Here is a 24,283-nt window from a genome sequence, read left to right on the forward strand (position 1 = left end):
GTACTATGTCATAAAAAAAAATTGATACCTCATTATTGGTTGTCAGGGGTAACTAAAATATTCGTATGATTTCCTTACGTGAGTTTCATTTTGGAAAAGGTACCCTGAAAGCGTTTGAAACAAATGGAGAAAGTTAAAGATATTCTGTGTTCCAGTGAGACAATTTTTTAATTGATAATAAATTATTCTATAAAAGAAATCGTAACAGATCTATTTCAAGGATCGTCGAATTTAATTAAGTAATTTTTATAAACCCGAAATAATGAAACTAGTCCGTCGTATATGCATTTGATTAAATATACAAAAAGAACGTATCCACTAACTTAATGTTATTCGATTAATTTATTGATTCGAACAGTAGCATAATATATTTCTTCAAATAACGATACACGACTGATCAACAGTTTGTTTACCGTTTAATATCACAGATCCATCTGTTGTCGATATCCAGGCTACGTTTTCCTTTTATACAACTAGAATAGTTCGCCAGAGGAGTTTTCGATTGGCAAATGGGTATTACAGGCTTAGGGAGTTGGCGAAAATGGAAAAGGCCAATTCAGTTCTTTCTTCGGGTTCGCCGCTCCGCGAACGACAAGGAGCATCTAGTTCACGATCCAATGGACCGTGAAGTCTGTGACATGGACCAAGTGGAATTTTCGGTCAGTGTGTTTCTTACAAAAGGCCGCAAAAAGCCCGCAAAAAGGCTGCAACGATCCGCTGTGAGAAAGGAAAGGGAACAGAATGGCTCAACGACGGAACTTGAAGCATTCAATGATGCTGATTCGTGATCGCTGATCGGGAACATCGATTTTGACAGGGTAGGAAAGTGGTAAACAAAGCGACAGATGATTTACAATTTCGTACAGTTTCTTACAGTTTTATCAATATTAATAACAATTGAAGGTAAGCTGCAGTTTCTTTATTTGCAGAATTCATTATATTTTCAGTTACAAATAGTACATAGGCTTCTTAACACATTCACTGCTACTAGTGCGTATGGTGTACCGATTCGATTGTTTAAATACAGGCAAATTATCGCTTAAAATAAAGATGTTTCTGATAGAGCGAAGAATGTAATTGTAGGGACAGGTGATCGTGTCTCAGTAACAGGAAGTGTGTTAGAGGGGTAACATTTATTATGTATTTTTTACTTATACCATTAGAAACAGAAGAGACTCTTATTTATATACATAGAAGCTTGCATATTTTATCTTCTAAAGGGACTTAAGCTTCTAATTATATTTTATATTACATTTGTAGTTTAATATTTCACAATTATTTATCATTATTCAAATTTCATTCTTATTTTCAACCCTTAACTATACATCTCCGTATCTTTAGATAATCTAACATTTTATTTACTAAATCATATGTCATGAGAGTTAATCCGATATATCTATTAGATAGTTTCAGGTTTCTTACAACTGCTTGAACTTCTTCGTCTCTAGTTAAAACTTTCACAATCCTCGAACTGGCATAGTCCAGTCTATAAAATCTCGCGACGATATTACCTAACCCGTCGAAACATGGGTTGACACTCGTAGCGAGACGCAAATTAATTATCATGCATTGATAACGACGTGTTACAAGAGCAGACAATCGGGGACCAACGGTGTCTCCAAAATCTCACGGGGTTCATTCACGGCGTCGTGGAAAGAGCGAGGGCTATCTATGAAATTAGCGGGGGTTCGGCTTTAACCCTCCCCATGGATGGATAAGGGGGGTTGAGCATTAGCGATTATACGCACCGCGGAGTCCATACATCGGGTGTCTCCGTGTGGAACTAAACAGACAAAATGGCCACACTACGGCTCACCCTCGATTCCGTTTTCCTTTTACGAGCCACAGTGGCCGTCTCTTTTCATCCTTCCTCCCTTCCTACGAGTTTCTCCTTTTTACCTACAAGGCATTACCACGACAAGGAAGAGGCGAGTCACGAGATTTTCGAAAGTGCTCTCTCGCCTCTTTTCCTATCTTTGTATGCAGTCGCGTCTGTGGAAAGCGTACTGCACGCTCCATCAACGTGTGGTATTTCTCTTCTGTTGCATTTTACATCTCGATATCGTCGTAAGATCTATCGAAAGGCGCATTATTTGCATTTTACCGATGTGAATGGAATAGTAGCGGGAGATGGATGATTAAATTACCCGGAGAGGGGTTGCTTTTTTTCCTGAGATTATCTCGACCGATTATCTACTGCAATAATGTTCAATAACGTGATATTACTCGGGCAAAGTCGAGAGCCGTGTGCAATGTTTTTATCAGTTTTGTGCGATTCAAAGATTGCCAAGTGTCGAAGGAAATCCGGTAATGAAATTAGAAAAGAAAAGCTTCTTACGTTGGTTCTTCTAATCTGGTTGTTGAAACCATTTACAAAGTTTACAGTCGCGTACAAGACTCGTGGAATAACATAGTGTCTTTTCTAGTGGATTTCCTGGAACTTTACCTCAATTTTATTGATTCATATGATTGACCGCAAAATAGATGCTAGTAGTCGCTTCCCTATCTTTCTTTTATTCTTACATTCATTTTTGCAAAATTAGCTTTTAAGCGAAGCAGATACATGAAAATATCCTAAAAAGTATACACATTTCCATAAAATATTAGGTACGTAAATTAATTCTTACATCTGAAACGAAGCTGATTTAGTCCATGGAAACAGGAAACGTCAGATTTCAAATCAATTCTTATGAAATTACACACAAATGATAAATATTTGAAATTAAAACACAAATGTTTAAACGCGAGCTCTTTTGTTGGTAGCTCTTTTCCATCGCGTCTTCGCTTCGTTGCTCTCGCAAAATCACGTTTCAAAGGAGCGACGGCTCCATCAAAATGGGGACATATGTTGGTCGACGGTCCAGAAGAATGTCCCGAATGGGCCCTTGTCACGGCGTGTTGCGGTATGCATCGACAAACGAAAGTAGAGTCCCGCGGCGGCTAAGATCGGTGTCATCCCCTTAAATGGGGACAATGGGGCTAAATCCGATTTTCGAAATGATCCCGTTAAACGTGCCCCGGGATTTACGGAGGGCGGATGCCCTTCTCAATAGCCGATGTTTACCGGTCCCAATGGAAAGGGATTACACCGTGCATATCCACTGCACGGGAAAGAGTATGCTCCGACGAACTCCCGCGGCGCCAAAGAGGGGATGCTCGAAAGTCCGCGCTGCAGGGTGCATGAGGCGTGATCTTGTGCAGTTCTTGCGATACCTTCTCCATCGAGCTGCAATTTTAACATACATAATAAAATTAGAGCAACCACTGATTATGTCACATGAATTTTTCTTCTAAAATAATCCTGTCGCGGTGGAGGTTTTAAGAATTCTGTCATCGTTGCGGAATATATTGAACGATATATAGCGATTTTCATTTATACTCTGGGCTCAATTTTTGAATTAAACTTACAGAAATAGAGCGGAGAATGTTTACTTTTGTTAATGTAGATGGAATTTATAATTGTCAAATAAAATACAAATATTTATTCGTTATGGTTTGATTGTCATACCGTTCATTTCGAATGGAGCGTAAGAAACGAACAATTATATGAATTAATACAATAGCTAAATAAACAACGATCAGTTGAGTAAACTAATGCAACTCCTTCATTAGATGCGTGGTTTGCAATATTCATCGTAAATTTCGAAGTATATATTGCATTACATCTATATCTGTGTAATGAATTATATGAAAGTTATTTTTGGGTTACTTTTGAAAATGCTTATGAAAAGAATTTTACGTCTATCTGTCAAATTAACCACGATTTTCGCGATCTTAAGAAGTTATTTGATATTTAATATACAGATACTTGACGATATTTTGAGATCTTCCTTCTAGTAATGGAAGAAATTCACTCATTCCGTAATATTAGAATCTTCAAGCAGCAGTACAAAACAAGATTATAATCGCGACATGTATTATTTTTGTGAAGCAAATATAAATATAAGAACTATGCTACAGTTACTTAAATTAAAAAATTCCGCTTCGTTTTATGTCATAGTTGAAGGAAAGGTAAAACTCGATGAGCGAATTCCCGATTAGCATCCCGAGCAGTTCTTTGAAACAACAAGAAATATTACTTAGGTGAGAAAGAATAGAAGTTGTCTAAATTCGTATAGAATCCCGTGATATTTTATACTGTCGATAATGTTGGACGATTAACCGATTCCCTAACCACTCTTTCGTCGTTCGAGTTCGAGAGAATATCGACCCAGCTCGTACTGGATGTCAGGAAGTTCATTCAGAAATTAAGACAAGCAGCGTACGGCCTTTGCCGCGGCGACTTTAATTGCGGCTAATTGTTACGAAGGTCGGAAGCGGCCTGTAAAGACGCAAACCCACGCAATTGATGGTCACACCACGCGATAATACTGGGTGATCGAATAGTAACGAGTTACCGTGAGTCGCGTCTTGATTACTAGGTATGTAAAACGAGTTCGTATTTAAAAGTGATCCGACTGTGTCGGCGACACGTAAGTGTTATTTTCATCCTTGAACGTGGTCCCGTACCATAATTCTCTATCGGACAACGAAACGTGTAAAAGAAGGAATATCGTTCGTAAACACGTCGAAAATATCAATCAACTATAATTTACGTCTCTGGTAAAGCACACCGAGTCTTTGTAATTACTTCATCGGGTTCTGGAATTCTAATCCATCATTGTCAGCCAGTTTGTCCTCTTAGACCATGCTCGATACACTAAGAAAATCGATTATAATAAAAGAGCCCACGGGTAAACACATCAACACACAGACTCATGTGTATATGTATAGTTAATGTTGGGAGTAACAACGCGCAGTCTATGGAAAAGAGAAAAAAGGATGGTAGTTGCGTAAGAGATGAAATCACGGGAGACGGTTTTCCCGAGAACGAGCGGATTTTTCTCAAGAATCTAACAAGGACACGGTTACTTAACGCCTCATCGATCGACTTTTCCATGCTAGTTCTACACGTGGTCGAATAAGACGGACGAGTGCAGGAAATTTCGTGACCATTTTTCATTTGGTCAGACAGGGGAGAGGGTAGGGACAGGCAAAGAAACGAATGGCAGGCACGAGTATGAGAAGGAATGCGAAGGGAAAAATTCTAGCGTGCATTCTGCTGCACACATCGTACGTATTCGTTCGTCTTCTTTTACTCTCACCTCTATCCCACGTTACCGAAGGAACTCGCGAGGTCTTTCAAGGTTGCTGCTTGGCTTTTCGTGCCAGCCACGCAGACGCAATTTGCCTTTCGGCCATTGTCATTTCTGCACGATACGCTCGTACATGGCATCTCGTGCGTCTGTATCACCGCGTTTCCTTCTTTTCTTCAGCACGGCCAGTGGATTCTGACTTTTAGGAATGTGGTTCGACTGTTGTCGATATTCTTGTACGTCCGCCAACGACGTAAATTTAACCCTACCGCGATCGACTTTCATTTCAGTATTTGAACAAGTTAAATCTTCTGTTCTACAAAACTAGTCTGAATTTCGGTGTATCGTGTCTTATCTACGAATAGAACAGAACAAATTTTCTATCGCCATCGTATTCTTGTTAGAAAAGAAACTTAGCGCGGAGCTTGGAATAATTTATAATAATTTAATTTAATAATTAATAATCTTTCACACATCATAGGTTATTTGGGCTTGCTCAGGGATCAGAAAAATGACATTTATTTTCATAAACAAATAACAGTATTAAGTTCAATGAAAACACTGTTACGAGAGAAGTACGATAATACGAATTCTCTTTTTCTTTAGTGCCGTTCTGTCATTGCTAGTAAAGAATGTCAATTCTTGGTATGTTAAGTAACACTGTTACTTTTGTCAAGGAGACAGAAAATCATTTTCCTTATTTTCAAAGTCAATTTCATTCACAGAATACATACGATTCTCTTTAATGGATTATTTTCTATGAATTTCCAATTCCATTACGTTCCCTCTGCCACAATCTCGAACTTCACTTTACACTTGTAATTCCGATGAAATCATAAAAGACAGCACAAAAGCGTTCATTGAGAAAATGATGGAAGAAGGAAATCGGGGAAACCGAAAGTGTTCCATTCGATACCCATCGATATAGTGGTTTATTCGAATACTCTTTCTAGAATCTTTCTATCGAAAATGCTTTGCAATAACGGCAATCAACGATCGCCCTAACGACGAGCATTTAGCTGCACGGTCACGAAGGTGATTCCGTGGAATCTCGGCTAACTGATAACCAACCTGGCAAGAGCAAAATGCGTGGCGCGATGTCAAGCGACGAGGAAGGGAAGTAGAGAAGAAGATTCGCTGTGTTATTAAACTGGTCGATCATCTAATTACGCTCGACTTGCGGTCGTCCTCGTTAGATCGCGATACGAAATAACGGAAAGCAAACTGACGAGACAATCACCCTCTTGAACTTCTCGACTGTGTACGTTTTGCAACAAGAAAACCATAGAGAAAGCAAAGATGCAATCGCTGGAAATGAAGAGAGGGATATAAAATAGTCGAAGAGGAATAGTTGAAACCGGACGAGTTTCACGATTCTCGTTCGCATTTAGAGCGAGCAAAGGCAAGAATTGTAACATAACAGGTTGGGGAAAATTTTATTTGAAACAAGAGCAAAGAGATAGCTGTTTGATATTAATGAATCGTTCCAAAATCGTCTAAAATAGAATTGATGAAAGTAAAACGTCTTCAAATAATTTTCTATTTTAGTCAACTTTTTTCAAATTTAATATTAATTTGAATGTTAAATAGCGTATTGCGTAAACATTTACGCCATAAGCAATATAGCCGCCATAGTATTTGTTGTTAAAACTATTTTTATTTCCATCATCTTTGAGTAATATTTATCTAAATTTGTGTACATCTAGCACAGTTGATAACATTGAAACAACAGAATCAGAAACTATTTGAATTATCGCTTCAAGAAACGCATTACACTTCGAAAGAAAATTCCAAACAAAGTTATTTTTGTTTTTAATGGAAAATTTAATCGTTCATTTTTCAAACATTTTACTCGAATAACGTCCAAGTCTGGAATATTTATAATGAGAATGACCAATAAGATAACGTGGATGGATGGTGCAGCAGGCGCGACTCCAGCTTGCGCTGGTATAAGCTGATGGGATTCTGGGATTCATTAGCGTAATTAACGGGTCCTCATTAAGCGTATTATGGTATGAACGGATCGTCGTTACTAGCAGAGTCATCGAGTTTGCTTTCTGCAAACGGAACCACGCATCAATTACATTCGAGTCGCGTGCGCTACTCTCGTTTTCGCTGTGTGCCGTTTTACGTTTGTCCTTCCCCATTAGTTTGGACCCTGTGAAAAGAAGCTTGCACGCTGTTTTGTAGCAATTAACCCTTTCGAGATATGCCGAATTTAATGCCTCCGCGTGTTCCTACCACTTTAATGAATTTCCGACAACTGAATATTAAACATTGTCCCGTCTTCGGTCGCGTTCATTGTATTTCGAGAAGCACGCTGCCACGTTCCCGGTATTTATTGGGATAATGAAATAAGAGGAATCATCCGTGGGATCGTTTTTTATTTTGATAAGGTAATAACCGCGAGCTTCGTTCCCTTGTTTGGTCGAGCATGTCGAAATGAGCTCGACAAAACACGCGTAATGGCGCTCGTGTGTGACGGGAATTTTAATTACGAGCGTGACCAGTATTTGATACACTTCCAATATATGTATACAAGTATCTTTGTACGCTAGATACTAATTGCAGAAAAAGAAATTGGGTACATTCTTCTATTTTTAATTATATCGAATGTAATCTTTTTTCTTTAATTTTCTTTAATTAATGCTTCATTCATTCGATATTACGCATTAATTTTGTTTACTTCGATAGATTTTTAATGCCATAATTTTCCCGGATAATGAAATTCTGAACTCATCTACTTCTCTATGTTATTAGATTCCAAACATCTAATAAATAACGCATAATGCAAAAGTTTTCAACCACTTGGATTTTTCGCTTCATACTCCAAAAACGATATAGAAACAAACCTTAACCAGCATTGGATATAAGGGCACGACAAATAAAAAAGAAAAACAACAGTATAACTATCCCTATAACCTATAGAAGATTTTACGATAAATACGCAATCTGGAAAACATCCCCAAATAGGAGCCACGAAGGAGGATGAATTTCGTGAAATTCTTTTGTCATAGCACATTAATAAGCTCGAAGCCGCGATAATCTCCTTGCCCTCTAAATTCGAAAATAACAGCTTGTGAAATAAAACGCGCGATGCGTGTGCCGTAACACAAAGGTCGAAGGGCGCGGCGTAGAAGAGGGTCGACGCGTGCCACCCGAACCCTGAAATCGGAGTCGATGATAGGTTAAAACGGTGATCCGCCGCCGTATACTTCCGACAGTTTTGTTATCATGGTGGTACAAGAGAGATGCTCGTACGGTCTGTGGACATACGAACGTTAATGCCCGATTCACCGATAGTATCGGTGTTTATACAACACGTTTTACGTCCAGGCAGCCTGACGACGTTATCTTGCATGGTCTTATAGGCTTGACCGGGTGTATCGAATGTAAACCATTTGTACGAAGTTTCAAAGGATGTCGCGAGATAGGGGTACGAGGCAACACGTGTAACGTATACTCGTTATAAAACTCTTGGATACCAGATGTTGGTGACGGTATGTCGCAGACGTGTTTTTATTGATTCTGACAATAAATCTTATTTGTAAAGATATTGACACCTTTTGAACAGGTATTTCGGAGGGAAGATGATGGTATTCGATCCTGTTAGCTTTCTGTATTTTTAAAACTAGTAATGTATAATATATTTTCTAGAATAAATATAGTAGGCACGATCGACTATAATTGTGTCTCAATATAAACTGAACGTTTGTTTTAATGAAAATACATTGTTTACATTCGAAATCCGATATCCATCAATTTGACGCGTACGATAGCCAGGTGTCTTCAGCGAAATCAGATAAGTTGGAAAATAAAAGACGATAGAATTATTTTAACACTAGAACTATCGACGGCTATAAGATACCTGTATACGTATAAAACTTGTATCGCTCGTAGAAATGAAAATGAAGGATAGTCGAAGAATCGTTCAACGCAACGAATTTGTTCCTAAATTTTAATAAAAATTATTCGAATCTCCAAAACACACCGTGGTAGATCTATAAAATTTCTATTGAAAGATACGAATGAATCATTTGGACTAAGAGTCGAGTTAAAGAAAAACGTTCATAGACGTTGGAGGAAAGAAGTTGAAAACATTTCTGATAGGCGTGGCGCGGGAGAGGGTGTCGCCAGGAATATTTTAGAAATTAATGTCAATGCGAACGACGATATCCAATTACACCGGAAGCACCCGGTACAAGAGGCCGACTTATAGTCGGGGGTTGCAGGCGAAACCGAAAGAAAGAGAAAGGACAGAAAGAGAAAGGGGGGAGGAACGTCAGGGTGAAAAAAACTTACTGTGGGGGGTGGAGGAGGGGGAAGTGAGCACCAAGTCCTCCCACATTGTAAAGTACCCCTGCGCTCTAACACCGGTCGGCTTTTTCATCGCGCACGCTTTTTTTTTTCTCTTTTTTAACCCTCCTCTCGATCGCGATTGTGTCCGAGACACCGGGGGCGTGAACTCGCCGATGCCGGCACTGGCCTCGAGGCGTTTTTCGCATTTACAAGCGCCCCGAAGAACCGTTGGTGCTCGCGAATAGTCCAGCTGGCGACTCGCCCAAGGAGATTTGTGAGTTTGCGTTTCAACAGGCTGTGTACGTGCGTTTTACGCGCGGATACGGTTGAATATTTCGTACTTAATGGAAGAACATGAGTTTTGCTCGTAAAGGTAGCTGACAATTTCTGTGAGGATGCGCACATAAAAAGGAAAGCGACATTAAATATTCCGACGGGTTTTTGTATCTTCTATTTCTCATTTTCTTTATATATATAAGAATAAGGAAAGGCAAAAAAGATTAAGAATGAAAAAGAAGTATAATCATACATGATACTTTAATTACGTTGCTCAACGCCATTTATTACATACGCTTTTCAGTTCTATTTCTTAAATACATCTTTCACTCCTATTTCTTATCGCTGCTTATAATTCCGCTTATCAAACCTATTTATTATTTCCGTTTATCAAACCTGCGGTTTAATTTAATTTTTTTTACTGTTGTTTTTCAACACCGGTTTTTTGTTTCTGTTATCTCAACTTTATACAGCTGTTTGTTTTTAATTGCATTTAATTACTGTTTTATAATCTACTATTAATACCTATAACATTTTATAAGGAATGACGAAGCTTCTTTTACAGATTAAAGTTCAAAATTAGACACGTGATATCTTTACTTGCGAGGTTCTGCTTTATTTTGCTCATTCTATCCGTTAGAACATATTGATTGAGATAATAGCTTCAATGAAATATTATTTTGGACTAGATGATTCTCCGCACGAAATAACAGACCTTGCCGATGATTTTTTTCGATTGTGCGACAGCAATTGCTCGCTAAAAAATAACAAAGGAGACAGAATTACACATAATTGTCTTATCCGATGTTTCCTTCCTTTGATTTGATTCACAAAAAAAAAAAGTGCGGCGACTTGCCTAACTTTCTCGATCAATTATTCACTGCATAATCGTGCGTTCGCTTTCCTTTCCTTTTTCCTTTGAACCCACGTACGATTTTGCAATCGTCCAACCTTCGATAGCTCTAGAAGGAGCAAGCGAGACTCTTAGGGTGCTTCTTTGAAGTCTATAGAACAACTCAAGCCAATGTGTGCACTTCACGACTTCAAACCTTTCGAATTTGTTCGTGGAATCGGCAATCTGCGACCACCATATGTACTCGTAACGTTCATTAATAGGGATATTATTTATCTTCTCGTTTATATCTAGACGCTTCATCAAGGGCGAAGCAACCAATAAATTGTAATATAAAAACAAGTTAATTGTCATTTTAGAAAAATTCTAACAATTCTTTTATACACCGTTACCAAAAAAATAGATCTCAAGAAAATATGAATAAGAAATTATACGGATGGCGCAAATGTCCAAGAAGAAGGAAATTTCAAGACCACCTCGAGAACGTACGGCACGTTCTCCTCACGGTTGAATAATACATGAAATGTTGCCTTTCTTAACGTCGTTCGCGGTCGTGCGACAAAAGAAGTATCGACAAAAGAGTGGCCCTCGGTATATAGACTCGTACGTTCAAGCCTCTTGAAACATGCATGAAAAACAAACAGATGCATCCATCAATCTGACACTGCTAATTTATATATCGCTCGATTCCCTACGATCCTATAAAAGGGTTAAATTGGAGCAGGAGAGCGAGTGGAACGATGAGAGGAAATGAAGGAAATTTTGGCTCTCAGCTCATCGAGCAGCCGATAATTCTGCCCCTGTTCGCCGACGAGATAAGGATCTAAGATTACCGCGGTCCTGTTAACGTCAGATTAGTGTCACCAGCCCTTTTCTAAAGTGACCCCACTCGACGAGAGTGGGTCAGAGGGTCGGACGCGCGCGCGCTGTCCAATGGCTTTTAAATTCACTCGGCTATACGACTACCGTCCCGCTGGATAAACGTTCCTTCAAATCTGTTTATTTTTGCGTGGCTTTACTCGACAGGTAGCTCCTCCGAGCCTATCTTTTCCCGAAGCAGCATGCCTTTAAAAGAGGATTCGGGAAGCCATCCTCTTGATCTCCTCATCCTAATCCCCTTAACCCTTCTTAACGTCCCGGAATAAAGGAAGACGTAGACAGATCGGTTCGGCATACTTGACTTTTTTTTGGAAGGAACCTGTGAACGTGTTTCTGCGCTTCCATCTGACTTACATGCGAATTTTTATGGTGGACTTTTTGTTTGAAGAATTTAGTTTTTTAACGAGACTCGAAGATTTTTTAATTACAGCAATCTGAGATTTTTTTTAATCGTGCCTCTAAATTGCTTTTCATCTCAGAAATAGTAGATAGTTAGAAGGATACCAGAATCAAAGTATTATAATCTGCAATGTATGCTCGTAGATATTGAAAAATCACATGTCGATACTACTATGAAAAAGTATTTTTGCGATTTTTTCTTCTAGATAAATACAGATTCCATATGGGTTTCCCACAATCAGAAAACAAGCTGCTCAACTTCACTCTCCGTAAATGTTTCCATTTTATTATCTACGTACGTAATTAGTGTTCAACTTTTCAAAGACCAAATAATTGAATTTCTTATATCCATATATCTCTTTCTACCTTTCAACCATAAAAGTAGGTGGCATAATATACCTAATTATAAATTTAAAGATAAAAGATTTTCAACTACTTTTCAATCTATGGAATTGTTGGATGTTTAGTACATTTTTCCCAATATTTAATCTAATTTAATCCAATAATTTAATAATAATTTAATCTAATTTTTCCAAAAATGTGTATTTGTACTGTATCTTCGTTCAGCTCTTCGATTGATTTCTTCGGACTATAAGCACATAGATATACCTAGAAGAGGAGCAAGTTCTCATAAATTGTAGAATTGCTACCAACAGTAGATTCGATAAAGAAGCAAAGGAAATTACGATTGAATGTATCGTGTTGTTTTATAATGCGGGAACTATAGGCTCTACGAGAATGGGAAAGCAAAAATGCACGCGACGAAGGAGTACAGGAAACAAGGAGCAGACTGTGGCTTGATACACCGGGATTAGCTCTGGCTCCTTAATGAGCGTTAATGGCACGTGATTTCTTAATCACCTTAACGATCACCATGCGCATAACTCGTCGCCGTGAACAGTGGGGATCAATAAAAACCAATTTATCCGATATACTCAGCGCGTTGTACCGATTCATTTGACATTATTTTATTTTTCGCCTTTTACCTTCCGTGACACAGCAACCATTTCTTTTTTCACGAGTAATTATTACTATGTACATTTTTACAACACGATAACTTTTCTTGTACATCAAGATAAGCAATATATTCGTATCTCTGATCTGTTCATATTGAAAATGAGATTCCCCATTTGTAATAATTTTTATGTGAACTCTCTCGCGATTTTCGATAGCTGAGATATCTCCGTTATCGTAATGTCGTTTGTGCAAGGCTATTATTTTTAATATTCTCTTTATATTATTTAATATTATTAATATTTTTAATATCATTATTATTAACATGCGAAATGTCTCGTTAGAAAATTTAGAATAAACAATCTATTGCATTAGGTCGCGTCGTGATTATTACCATTATAATTAACGACGTTGTATTCAAGTCGAACTATGTACACACACGCGGAGGTAATCGAAGAATCATAACATCGAGTTTGACACGACTCCGGCAAGGAACAACGTAAAATCCAAACAAACGACCACTATTTCGTGCGCATTTTCGTGCCGACCGTCTGAACGATAACATCGCGTTGTTGCGCGTCGAAATTTCGGGAATCTTAATCGCGTGGTACATAACTTTATCTCGTTACATTATTTCGCCTATTTCATTCGTTGTTTCGTTTAAATCGCGTGTGTATCGGTAGTGATTCTGTTGATTGCGAATGGTGGAGGACCGATTAGAAATCATGATCTATCCAAGATGGACCAAATTGCCTTGAACTATTATTTTCACGTCGATTTTGAGGCAATTACATACGATGACTTCCTACGTTCGTCATACTGGTAAGCGAAATGTAATATTATTAAACACAATATAGTTTTATCTCTATCTTTAGCAAATTATTTACTATTTCGTAGATATTGACTATCTTTGATATTCTTCCCGTGTTTTATTTACATACATATGTATCTCGAGTGACCAAGATTGTTTGAAAACTGTGTGCACTTTGAGCTCTCGGTCTCACTTTTTTCCAATTTAAAAGAAACTGCTCGTTTTGCGTTGAAGCATTTAATTGCTCCATGCATCCGGCATCCATCTTTTTCTTTTTTCATTTGTCTTGCTTCATGTTATTTAATATGTGCGAAACGTCGTCTACCCGTTTAATTTCGTATTGAATATTCATATGGGCACGGTCACACCGTTTCCAGGTATGTAATAAGCTCTACCATTTCCATGTAAATTCGTCTCGGTTATTGTGTCATCTCGAAAGCGAAAACATGATGCAACGAGCGTCCCCGGCCGATTGTTAGATTATGTCAAGTTCTCGTTTTGTCGCGTTTATTTGATTTACCAAGGACGCGTGCGTCTTTCCGCCACGTGGCTTCAACCCCTTGCGAGACAAACGATCCGTTGGGCGGAGTTCTGCGTTCATTTCCTTTCGACCTTTGTGCCTCTGCGCTATGCAACTTCGCCAGCTGGATGTCCAGAAGGCGATGCAACAGTTCGACGTTTAAAGCCGTTATGTTATAATACACTAACGGCGGCGTTATGCTCTCTTTGTAAACGATTTGACAATGCTTGATATTTGATAATCCCGATCGATCGTTTGTTTCAAGCGTTATGGAATAGATCGGACTGAATTTAATGGAAATTATTAAGAAAGAAATGACAGAGGCGCAATGTTATTGAAATACGTATTATCGATTTGATATTATCTATATTGTCGATTTAATATATGTAAAAATGTATTTGTATTCATAATGTAAAAAATATTTGTACAGTTTAAGAAAAAAGTAGTTATGTCGATTTAACTATCGATAGTAGTTATTATCGATTTAATATATGTAAAAATGTATTTGTATTCGCAATGTAAAAAATATTTGTACAGTTTAAAAAAAAGGTAGTTAAATTTGTTATTCAGGAAATTGTAGGATCTAAGTAAGAAAAGAAATAATATAAGGAATCGCGATTCTTTTTTCATACCTACGGTATTAATATACAGATTAATGTCAATTATCTAATAAAAAAATTGCGAAAGAAATATCACATTAACGTAACGTCGGTCCTTGATGAATCAATGTACGTCAAATTCAAGAAATAGACATTATAATTTCTTCCTTATGAATTATTATTAATGCATTGGAAGTAATATTTATACAAGGTGTTGCAGAATATGTAGCAGTTAATCGTTTAAGAAAGAAGCTTGTGCAATATCCTCATTTGTAAATTAATACGCGAGCATAGAGCGTTTAACACGTAGAAGAAAGATGTATGAGATATTTGAAGACGAACATCTCATTACAAATTAATGTTATACGTTAACGAAGAAATATCAACACTCGACTATAAATTCTTTTCTTGTACAAATAAAAATAGAGCGAAGCAATTAGCGGTTCTTTTATGAGCGAAATCTAACGATCGCACAATAGAATCATCTAATAAAATAGATAATTCTCAACCAATTCATATCCATTAATATATTCTAATGAGATTTCAATAATCAATTATGCGTGTTCTCATAATCTCTCGAAGGTTCTGTATCATCGCAAAAGCAACGCTGTCGCTTTCATTTGGTTCATAAACATTGTTTTCTCGAGCTGCGGCCTTCAAGACCGAACTCATTGGTTTTCATCCACATAAGAGAATTATGAGATTAACGCGAACGAGGTTCGTCGAGAGAAAGATGGCAGGGGCAGCCAGAAGGTTAGGGTTGCCCGACAATGTCGCGCAAACGAGCGAGCCACCCTATGCGCGAGCCCGCCACGCCCTTCTTGCTGCGTGGAATCGCAAATTGGCACCCCAACCTGACCACCTCTTGCTTCGACCACCTCTAACTTTCCTCCCCTAACTTTTCCTCTTTTTCTGCCCGTCGTCACCCTTTCTGGTTCTCCCTTGTAGACTTTCGGTCATCGAATTCGAACTTTGATCACGATTAATTTCACACATTGGTGCTGTTCGTGTGTCTTCGGTCGAAAATTTTATCTCATACGCGATATTTCGATCTTTTTATGGATCAGCATTATATCATCAGCATTATATCATTATAATATCAGCATATTTAAATTTCCAAGTTTCTAAATTTTATACAGATCATATTCGATATTTAGATTTGTTAATTTCTTAATTTCATATCGCGTTAAATTTCGAAATTTCTCGACTATATTGTTGAATATCTGTATCGTGATAAGCAAGTTGAAGTGGCAGAAGTTACATAAAGTTCATAGTTCAGCCACATCCCTTTCGTGATAAAATCCACAGGACAAAGATTGAAGCGGGTTTAGATTTCTGAATATCTCAATTTCGTATCACAAATTGCTAGAAACTTTTCTAAATCTTTATATCGCACTAATTAGGGGGAATTTGTCAAAGTTCATAGTTCAACCGCAACCCTTTCCTAATGGAATCGCCGAGAACAGAGATTGAAACGAAGGACACATTTATCAGTAGCTTGTCACCGAGGTTGTTACGATGCTACATTGTCCCAAAGACAATCTAGCGAAAGAGAATAGTCTAACAGCGATGATCCACGGTTAGATAGAAGCGACGTATGGTGGTGGAAGGAAGGGACGAAGTAATAGAATTAGTTCGACCAGACGAGGAGACCTCCTCACTTAGCTCGCTATAATACGAGGCAAGTTCCGTCACGAAGACCTTAATATCCGCCACTTCCTCCGCCTCCCACTCGTTCGTTTGTTTATTCGATATCGTCCGCCGTCTTAGCAAGCCGTGGCTTGTTCTTCCTGACCTCTGCACGATACTAATTCCTTTTCCTACTCCGTTATATCCTCTATCAACGAGTATTACACGTGTCTATGCTTGTATCACGTTTATCATCGATGTTATTATCTCTTCCCTTTACCTTCGATGTTACTTGATCGACTGAATTACAAACTTAAACGATAACAACTATACGAGGCCGAATAGTTTATCTATCTGAGAAGCACATAGAGATAAGTTTAGTCATTTAACTGGCTGAAAAAAGTCAGGATTTGTATACTAATAAACTTTAGGATATTAAAAATAAATTTGAGAAATATTTTTCTAATTATTATTAATAGCGACACGTGGAATAGTTTATATTTGTCGCAATAAATATTACGATTACTTTAAAAATATTGCGGAAATAAACTTTGGAACGTCCAATTTTAAGGTACTATGGATTAATAAATTATTGTCTTTCTGAATTTCGATCCATCCTCTGGAGTTGTTGAATTTATCATTAAATTTTGGATTACTACGAGATGACTCTATTCTTCTCTTTTACTTTCATTTCTTTTTTTTTACAAATGACTGAATTATTTCTGATATGAATTCCATTTATACTTCGCCCGACCAAAGAAATTCGACACGATTAAAATGCTAATTATCCGAAATCGAGCAATCTAGTTAGCTAGGGTGGCGCGATCTGTGGCCACGATAAGAGGGAAACTACACGAAGTCCGCGCGTTCCTCTCGCTCACCTACGTTCCGTAGAAACCAAGATGATCGTGATGCGCGATACTTAAGTTCTCGAGCACTTTAATAGTTTAATTTTCTGCTCGCCTCCTGTTTGTTCTCCATTCTAGATTCGGATCTCATCTTCGAGAATGCAATTAAAGAGGTGGAAGAAGAGAAGGGAGGCGGCTGGTAGGCCTTGAGTAATAGAATAAGGGGATGTTGAGGGAAGTTGAATTAAACGAGCTGGTTTATACAAAAGCTTGCTTCGACCGTGTTTGTCTAGAACACGATCTTCAACACGAATTTGATTAGACGGAAGCAGTTGTTAACGATTGACGTGTATCATCTCGTCCCCCTCTCGTTCTCCTCTTCGTTAGTTTAACGAACTTCGACGGCGAATAAAACCGTAATTAATCGTATTACTTTTACCGCGTTATCGCTCTATATATCCGTAGAAAGGTCTAATCTCGTAGGGTCGGTTAGTTGTAGTTAATTGTGCGGTGCTATTTGTCGAATGTAAATCCGATCCGTGAAATGTGTCGCTATAAATTCATTTTATCGTGTAGATGATAAAGCAAGATACTAGGACAGAATCGAAAGGCTGGCAAAGTGGTTAACATAATGTGATAACGTGGCATACATGCAATGAACTCGTTAGACCTGATATAGGTACAGGTTAGTTCAGAATCTACGGTGTGCACCGATTGAATCTCTCGAAAATGAACCCAGCCGATCGAAACCAATCTACTGTAAATGCGACAAGAATAAACAGATTTTCTCAAGAGGACTATTATCTTTAGCGTAAGTGCACAATTTTCGAGGAAAGAATGAGAGCCGATGAATTCTGAAATTCCAACGATCATGCTGAATAAAACAGCACGTAGTGGTAACTGGAAAAACGAAAAGAGGCAAACATCCACTCGACATAATCTTTTCGAAGGTACACCACAATGAATACCGGCGCCTTCCAGTCGAAGGCCCACAGTCGAGATCCATCGACCATTGTGTCCATTATAGGTTTTTGTCCCCCGTTTGCGAGGTTTCCCTGTGCGTCTTCTGAGACTTTATGCCGCTGCATTGTCGTGCCACGGTGGCCTATCTCTCTCCTTCTCCCTTTTCCTCGCGCTTTCTCCTCTCTTCTTTTCCTCCTTCTCTCCTCCCTTTGCTTCCCTTTTTTTCGCTCTCTGTCTACCTTTTCACCGAGTATAAGTTTACGTTTGGAAACCGCGGCAGAGGCGCGCACACCGCATTCATCGAGACATCGGTACACCTTTTTCTGCCGGTGGTCCCGCACGGACGAGCAAGCGTAGTCGCGCGTAGCAAACGACTGAGTGCCTGCGGAACATGGCCGCTTTTGTCGGGAAGAATGGCCTTTGTCTCGCGGAAAATCAATATCCAGATAAGCGAACGATTTAATCATCGAATAGCTAATTGGCTTATTAAGCTTCGTCACGATTATTACGATCAGTCGAACGGATTATAACAGACGTCAGATCGATTAGCTCTTTCTGCGGATGGTGGACGAGTTTTGGCTCGCGACCGCTCGCTGGGCAGCGATTTAAACAGCGTCGCGAATTTAATCATTGTGCGCTTATTGTTAATTTTGTTTTTATTGTTAATTTTGATACGTTTCTTGGGTTATTTACGATTATTTTCTCTTTAAATTTTTACGTTCGGTGTAAATATAGCTGACAATTACAGTGACGTATAAGTAAGTATGTTAGAAGTTATAAGTAAATTACGCGTAATTACAATCGTCGAAAGAATTATTGGTTCAATTTGATAGTACCAAATTGTAATTTAATTTTGTATTGCGACATATTTCTTCTAATTTTAAAGAATATGTATCCAGGCCTTTTAAAATAATGAAAGTAAAATATTTTTCTAGAAAAGTAGTAGCATGACACACGAGTTATTGATTACGATTATCAGCTCGCTATATGATATAACAGTTGTTGATAAAGTTTTTCAAAAAATCCGAGACCTGCAGTAGCGTTAAGGTATATAATACATTCCATGAAACAGAATAATACTTACACGTTTCTCGGATAATTCCATCAAGAATATTGTCAGGCTATTATTAGAGAGAGAGAGTTTTTTTTTTTATCATGAAACTTGTTATTCTGTGAATTTTCCAGCTCTTCGAAGACACCGTGTAGACGCATCGAAGACACGGAATAGTCGGTGGCTTCGCTTTAAGCAAGATAGGAGTACAGTTATCCATAAAAGTAGAGCATGCGTACGCCGCCTTTAAAACGGCAGGTGGTGTCCGCTACCGGTGAACAAAGAGAAAAGGGAAAGAAACAGGAACTCGAACCTACCGTCAGGACATTGGAATCCTCCGTTCTGCAGTTGCAGTTCCTCAGAAACCATCGAATAATCGCTCCATTTAATATCTAACACGACAATTTGTGCAACATCTTTGAACGACCTCCATTTCATTGCATCTTCATCGTATTCTCGAAAACTCGCGAAATCACGAACAAGGGTAGCAGAGTAAGTACGTATACAAGTCGATGCGATTTAAATTGAATTAATTAGTTATTATTCATATTTTATACAATAGTAATCATAATTAAGGTATTTTAGTCCTCGTAGTATCTATATTCGTACAAGGGTATTTGATAAAATTGATAAACTGGGGTCTGCCGTGTTTTTATTAACCTATATGTATATAGACGATTCCTGGCTTTCTATCTCTTTCTCTCTCTCACGCACACACACTCACTCTCTCGCGTTCTCTCATATCTTTACACATCTTATCACAATATCGTATTATACACAGATTTTTTTCACTTGTTTTACGACTTACGTGCTAACAGGGGTGGGCCCCGGTGCAATATTTACACGCACCAGAAGGGATCGATCATTTATAAATCTGTTTCACGCCGCTCGATTCGATCCCCGCTTACTTGCACCGGGACTAGTAACGCTAGTAAATTCTACGGACTCCTCTCTTCTCGTTTTCTTCGTCTCCAATATATATTTATCATTTTCTTCTCCGTTATTCCGTATGATGTTCGTCATTCCATTATATTTCTTCTCATCTCGCGCGCCTCTCTTCGTTTTCCATCGCGTTAAAGTCCGTTTCGCTCGTCCTCGGCCAACGTTCTATTATCCCGCGAACTCGACGAAAGCGTGACAAAGCTAAACTGCAACACGTTACGCTCTTGCAAGTGACCGACACACTGTCACAGGGCGCTTCCCTCTTCAACGTTCTTTTTCTCTTCCTTTTTTTCTTTTTTTCTTTTATTTTCTTCTTCCTTTTACCTTCTCTTTCTTTTTCTTGCTGGGATCTTGGGACGAAAAATACGCGTGGAAAAAAAATTGGAATAACGGGTTACAGGATGTGTCTTTTAACGCGTTTGCGAGAATCGCCGGGCAAAACACTTTCGTCCAGTTCGCCGCGCGAATCGAATCGTTTTACGCTGTTTTTTCGCAATTCACTCGCTCTACACGCAATTTAGGAACTGAGGGAGCTTCGTCTTAAATTATACATGCATACGCCTCCTTATTGCACCGAATCTAAACGCAAGAACCGCTGTTCCGTCGCCGTTCCGCGCCTCGCAGCCTCTGCGGTCGAAATCTAACGGCACTTATTAGTACATATACACGGAGGGAATCGTTGTTCGTCATCTCTCGTCATCATCGCGCTGAATCCGGAGCCGTGATATCGCGTCCAGATTGTCGAACGACAACGACGAACACGACGAGTAAAGCCGCGACGATGGGAAAAATTTCGACCAGGATAGAAGATACAAGGGGAGAGAAAACACGTCGACGCAGATCTTGCTCGTCGCCGGTCGTTTCCCTTCTCTGCTCGTTCGCTAGCTTCAGGCTACTTCTTTCTCGCGGATTTCGAGGTAACACGCGATGGCTCCAGATGTCCAGCGGCGTGAAACTGGCTTTGTACTCTGTTCCCATGTCGAGAGTTTCACGATGGGAAAGCTCGAGCGCGCTCGAGGAAATATTCTAACGGAGATCGCCGGGGAAACACGAAACGTAACTCCGTCGGAACAAGCTCGAGACCTGTTTGTCGTTTACCTTTGTCGACCGAAAGATGAAGTTTTCTTTAAACCGAAATAGGATCTGTGCATATCGATCAGAAAAAGGAAACCTTTGCAATAGAATTTGAATTCGTCGATCACAGAGAGTGAGTCGTTCAAATTGAATTTGCATGTATCGATTACCAAAAGGACATCATTGACACAGAGTTTGGATATATTGAAAGCTAAAAATAGGTTGTTTAAGTAACATTTGTTAAGGTTTAAGTAATATCCATCACAAGAAGCGAACAATTGAATAGGATTTGGAATATCGACGATAAAAAGAGATCTATCGATTTGAAGTGTAAAACCATTCAATTAAAATGTAAAAGGAAATGTAATAATATAATTTCATGGCCAAAATAGATGATAGAATAGTCGAGATTGAACATCCGAGAAAGTCAAGGAGATTTTTTCGACGTAGTTTTATTAAGGTTTCGCGATTCCTCGAGTTCGTTCTCGGCCAGAACGGTGGCATCTCCGGAGGCGAAAAAGAAGGCAGAATGAGGAAGTAAAGGGACCGTGCGAGACCGCGTTCTCATGAGACGACCATTGTTACACCGACACGCCGGAGGATTTGGGTCAGCGGTGGGGCTCACCGACCCTCCCAGTTTCCCCTAGTCGCAAACCGCAAACGTTCGTTCTCTTTTCCTGCGGTTTCGTGGCGTCTCTTTGAAAGCTAGCTATATCGTTGGCCGGTGATGGCAAAGATGGCAAAAGGGTGGAGATCTTCGGCATGGCCGACGGGAAACGGTAAAAACAGCGTAAAACCCTTTTCGTTTTCTCGATGCATCCTTTAGGTACGAGATTGAAGGTTGTTCGATGAAGAATTACGAACAGAGAGGGCGGTAGGATTTATTATCGAAAGAAATCGAATCTTTCGAACGAACTATATGCGGGTCAGAGGAGAGAAAGATTTCACGAGATCGCGGAGACTGTCTCGGCGACAGATGTTTCCGCTTGATGTTCCATCGAGCCACGATGGACCCGAGACCGTGCTTTCACGAATGTTTCGTTTTTTCTTTTTCTCTCTTTTTTTCACGAATTTAATGAACGCGCACTTGTCAGAACTGTCCGTCGCGTCGTCGACCGAGATAATGATTTTTTCCACTGACTGTGCACGGCCTCGGGTTTCGTGGTAAATCGCGCGTATCTCTTCGTGTCCTCCGCTCCTTTTCGGAGGAGGGTCCACCGCGTTCGGTTGCTTCATCCGGAAAGGAGGGACCGGTGATTACAGCGCGCCACCGTGATTGCCGAGATCGTTTGACTCACGAAAATGTCATTAGGATTTCATTACTTCCAACCGCCTTGAGGAACGACTGTTTCTCGACGACGAGTTTGTGCAATATTTCTTTCTTTCTCTCTCTATCTCCGTAAACCGTCTTCCTCCATCTTTCGCCCGTCTCGTCTCTGTCCGTCCTTCTTTCTGTCCCCTTTCGCGGTTACCCTTTCTGCTTCTCCGCCTTTCTGTTTTCTTCTCGCTCTGTTGCCGTTTGATCCGACGAGATCCAGCTTCCAGAGCACGAAGTGGGTCAGCCGCCTCGGTTGGGCAACTGTCACAAAGGATCGACCGATCTAACGTCATCTAACAAACAGATTGACATTTACGAAGGAAACCGAGGAATCGTTGTGAATCGTTTAGAACGCGAAACATCGTGTCCCCTCCTTCAGGTGGCGAAAACATCCTTGGTCCGCGAGAACCATCCGATGGATAATTTGCCAACAGCTCGACGAAGAGACGACCGCTATCTTGACATTTAACGAAGCGGCGGAAACTGTTCCTGATCACTTTGTTAATCGATTCACGATCATTGAAATTCTATCGATAATTCAGTCACGGTTAGATCGATCGATCGTCAGCTGGTTCTGCCTGGTTCTGTGCGTTCGACGACGAAGAGCGATCGGTAAGCTCGCGAGGCGAACGCGCACGATCTGCCGTCGATCTCCGATCGAGGAGATTCTATTACATCTATTCGATGATTCGTACGTCGTCGTTATCTGTCGTGCGATTTTTCGGCCGTCCTTTTTCCCCTCTCTTCGATGATTTCATTTACAGGTAATGCATGATCGTTCATCGTCGTCGATAGACGTTTCATATAAATTCCATCGACGTGAACATCGAGTCGTGCATCATTTGCGAATCGCCATTCGCGATGCATAATCGTACGTGAATTCGATTCTCTACCGAACGTTTTCGTTTCGCGAAAAATTCGTTCATTCTCGTCGATGCAGAACAACTCTGCGTTCTTCCAACTTACTATCATCGCGATTGGTTCCCTATAGATCGTACGATCGCGACGCTTTGATTTTTCGTCGTAACGATGGACGACCAATTTGTCGTAGACCGGAAACCCGGTCGGTGAACACGCGGCTCTCGTTAAGAGATAGAAACAATTTATTAACATCGAACGCGAAGTCCATCGCGACAGGTGCTATACGTATTCACACTTTGGGGCAGGGGCGCTGGCACGTCCGCGGTGCTACGAAGAAGCGGTTCCTCCTGAACACAGCTCGAAGGACATCTTCGTTAAACCGCCGGCCACACCCTGAAAAAATACGACAGACGAACGAGCCATTAGAACCCAGCCCTTCGTGCCACCCTACGTGGAAATAGAGGGGGAAGAATGTTTCCCGTACACGATTTCTTTGGGTCATTCGATCGGGAATATCGATAGATCAGGGAACACGATTTAATCGTTGTATCTTCTATCTGAGAGTAGATGTTGGAATTATTGCTAAATTCTCTTCATCCGGGCGTACATGTTGGAATTATAGATAAATTCTCTTGATAAGAATGTCCTTTATTTTAATTTGTATAATGCAATGCAAGGAACCGATGTGTCGTTGATATTTAAAGTTTGTACGTGTATATATATTTACGTCGGTAAATGTTACGTTCCTTTTAACTTCGTAACGCTGTAACTATATATCGAACAATGAAAGTTAGTTCAAATAATAACAATTACATGGAACAAGTTCAGTCGGGTTAGATTATTTCGGAAAAGTTATTAGAAAACATAAATAA

General features: G+C 39.6%; 2 protein-coding genes across 11 annotated transcripts in view; one reads left to right on the plus strand and one right to left on the minus strand.

The window, feature by feature from the left end:
- Positions 1-904: 904 nt before the first annotated feature.
- Positions 905-24,283, minus strand: part of LOC122574402 (homeotic protein distal-less) — a 112,366-nt gene continuing 88,987 nt past the window's right edge. For 4 of the 7 annotated variants that reach the window (XM_043741957.1, XM_043741955.1, XM_043741954.1 and 1 more), the window contains exon 5: positions 905-3,226. In XM_043741957.1, the coding sequence (XP_043597892.1) occupies positions 3,061-3,226 (166 nt within the window). In that variant the 3' untranslated portion in view covers positions 905-3,060. Of the gene's footprint in view, positions 3,227-19,734; positions 23,805-24,283 lie in introns of those variants that run through there. The other 3 variants (XM_043741960.1, XM_043741958.1, XM_043741961.1) reach the window with 1 other exon arrangement.
- LOC122574403 overlaps positions 7,725-24,283 on the plus strand; it is a 62,727-nt gene continuing 46,168 nt past the window's right edge. For 3 of the 4 annotated variants that reach the window (XR_006319027.1, XR_006319026.1, XM_043741963.1), the window contains exon 1: positions 7,725-13,617. Coding sequence is in view for 1 of the 4 variants with exons in the window: in XM_043741963.1 (XP_043597898.1) it covers positions 13,593-13,617 (25 nt within the window). In the remaining 3 variants the exon portion in view is untranslated. Of the gene's footprint in view, positions 13,618-19,350; positions 19,713-24,283 lie in introns of all 4 variants that reach the window. The other variant, XR_006319025.1, reaches the window with a different exon arrangement.

Source organism: Bombus pyrosoma, linkage group LG13 (assembly GCF_014825855.1).
Source record: "Bombus pyrosoma isolate SC7728 linkage group LG13, ASM1482585v1, whole genome shotgun sequence".
In the NCBI taxonomy this organism is placed as follows: Eukaryota; Metazoa; Arthropoda; class Insecta; order Hymenoptera; family Apidae; genus Bombus; species Bombus pyrosoma.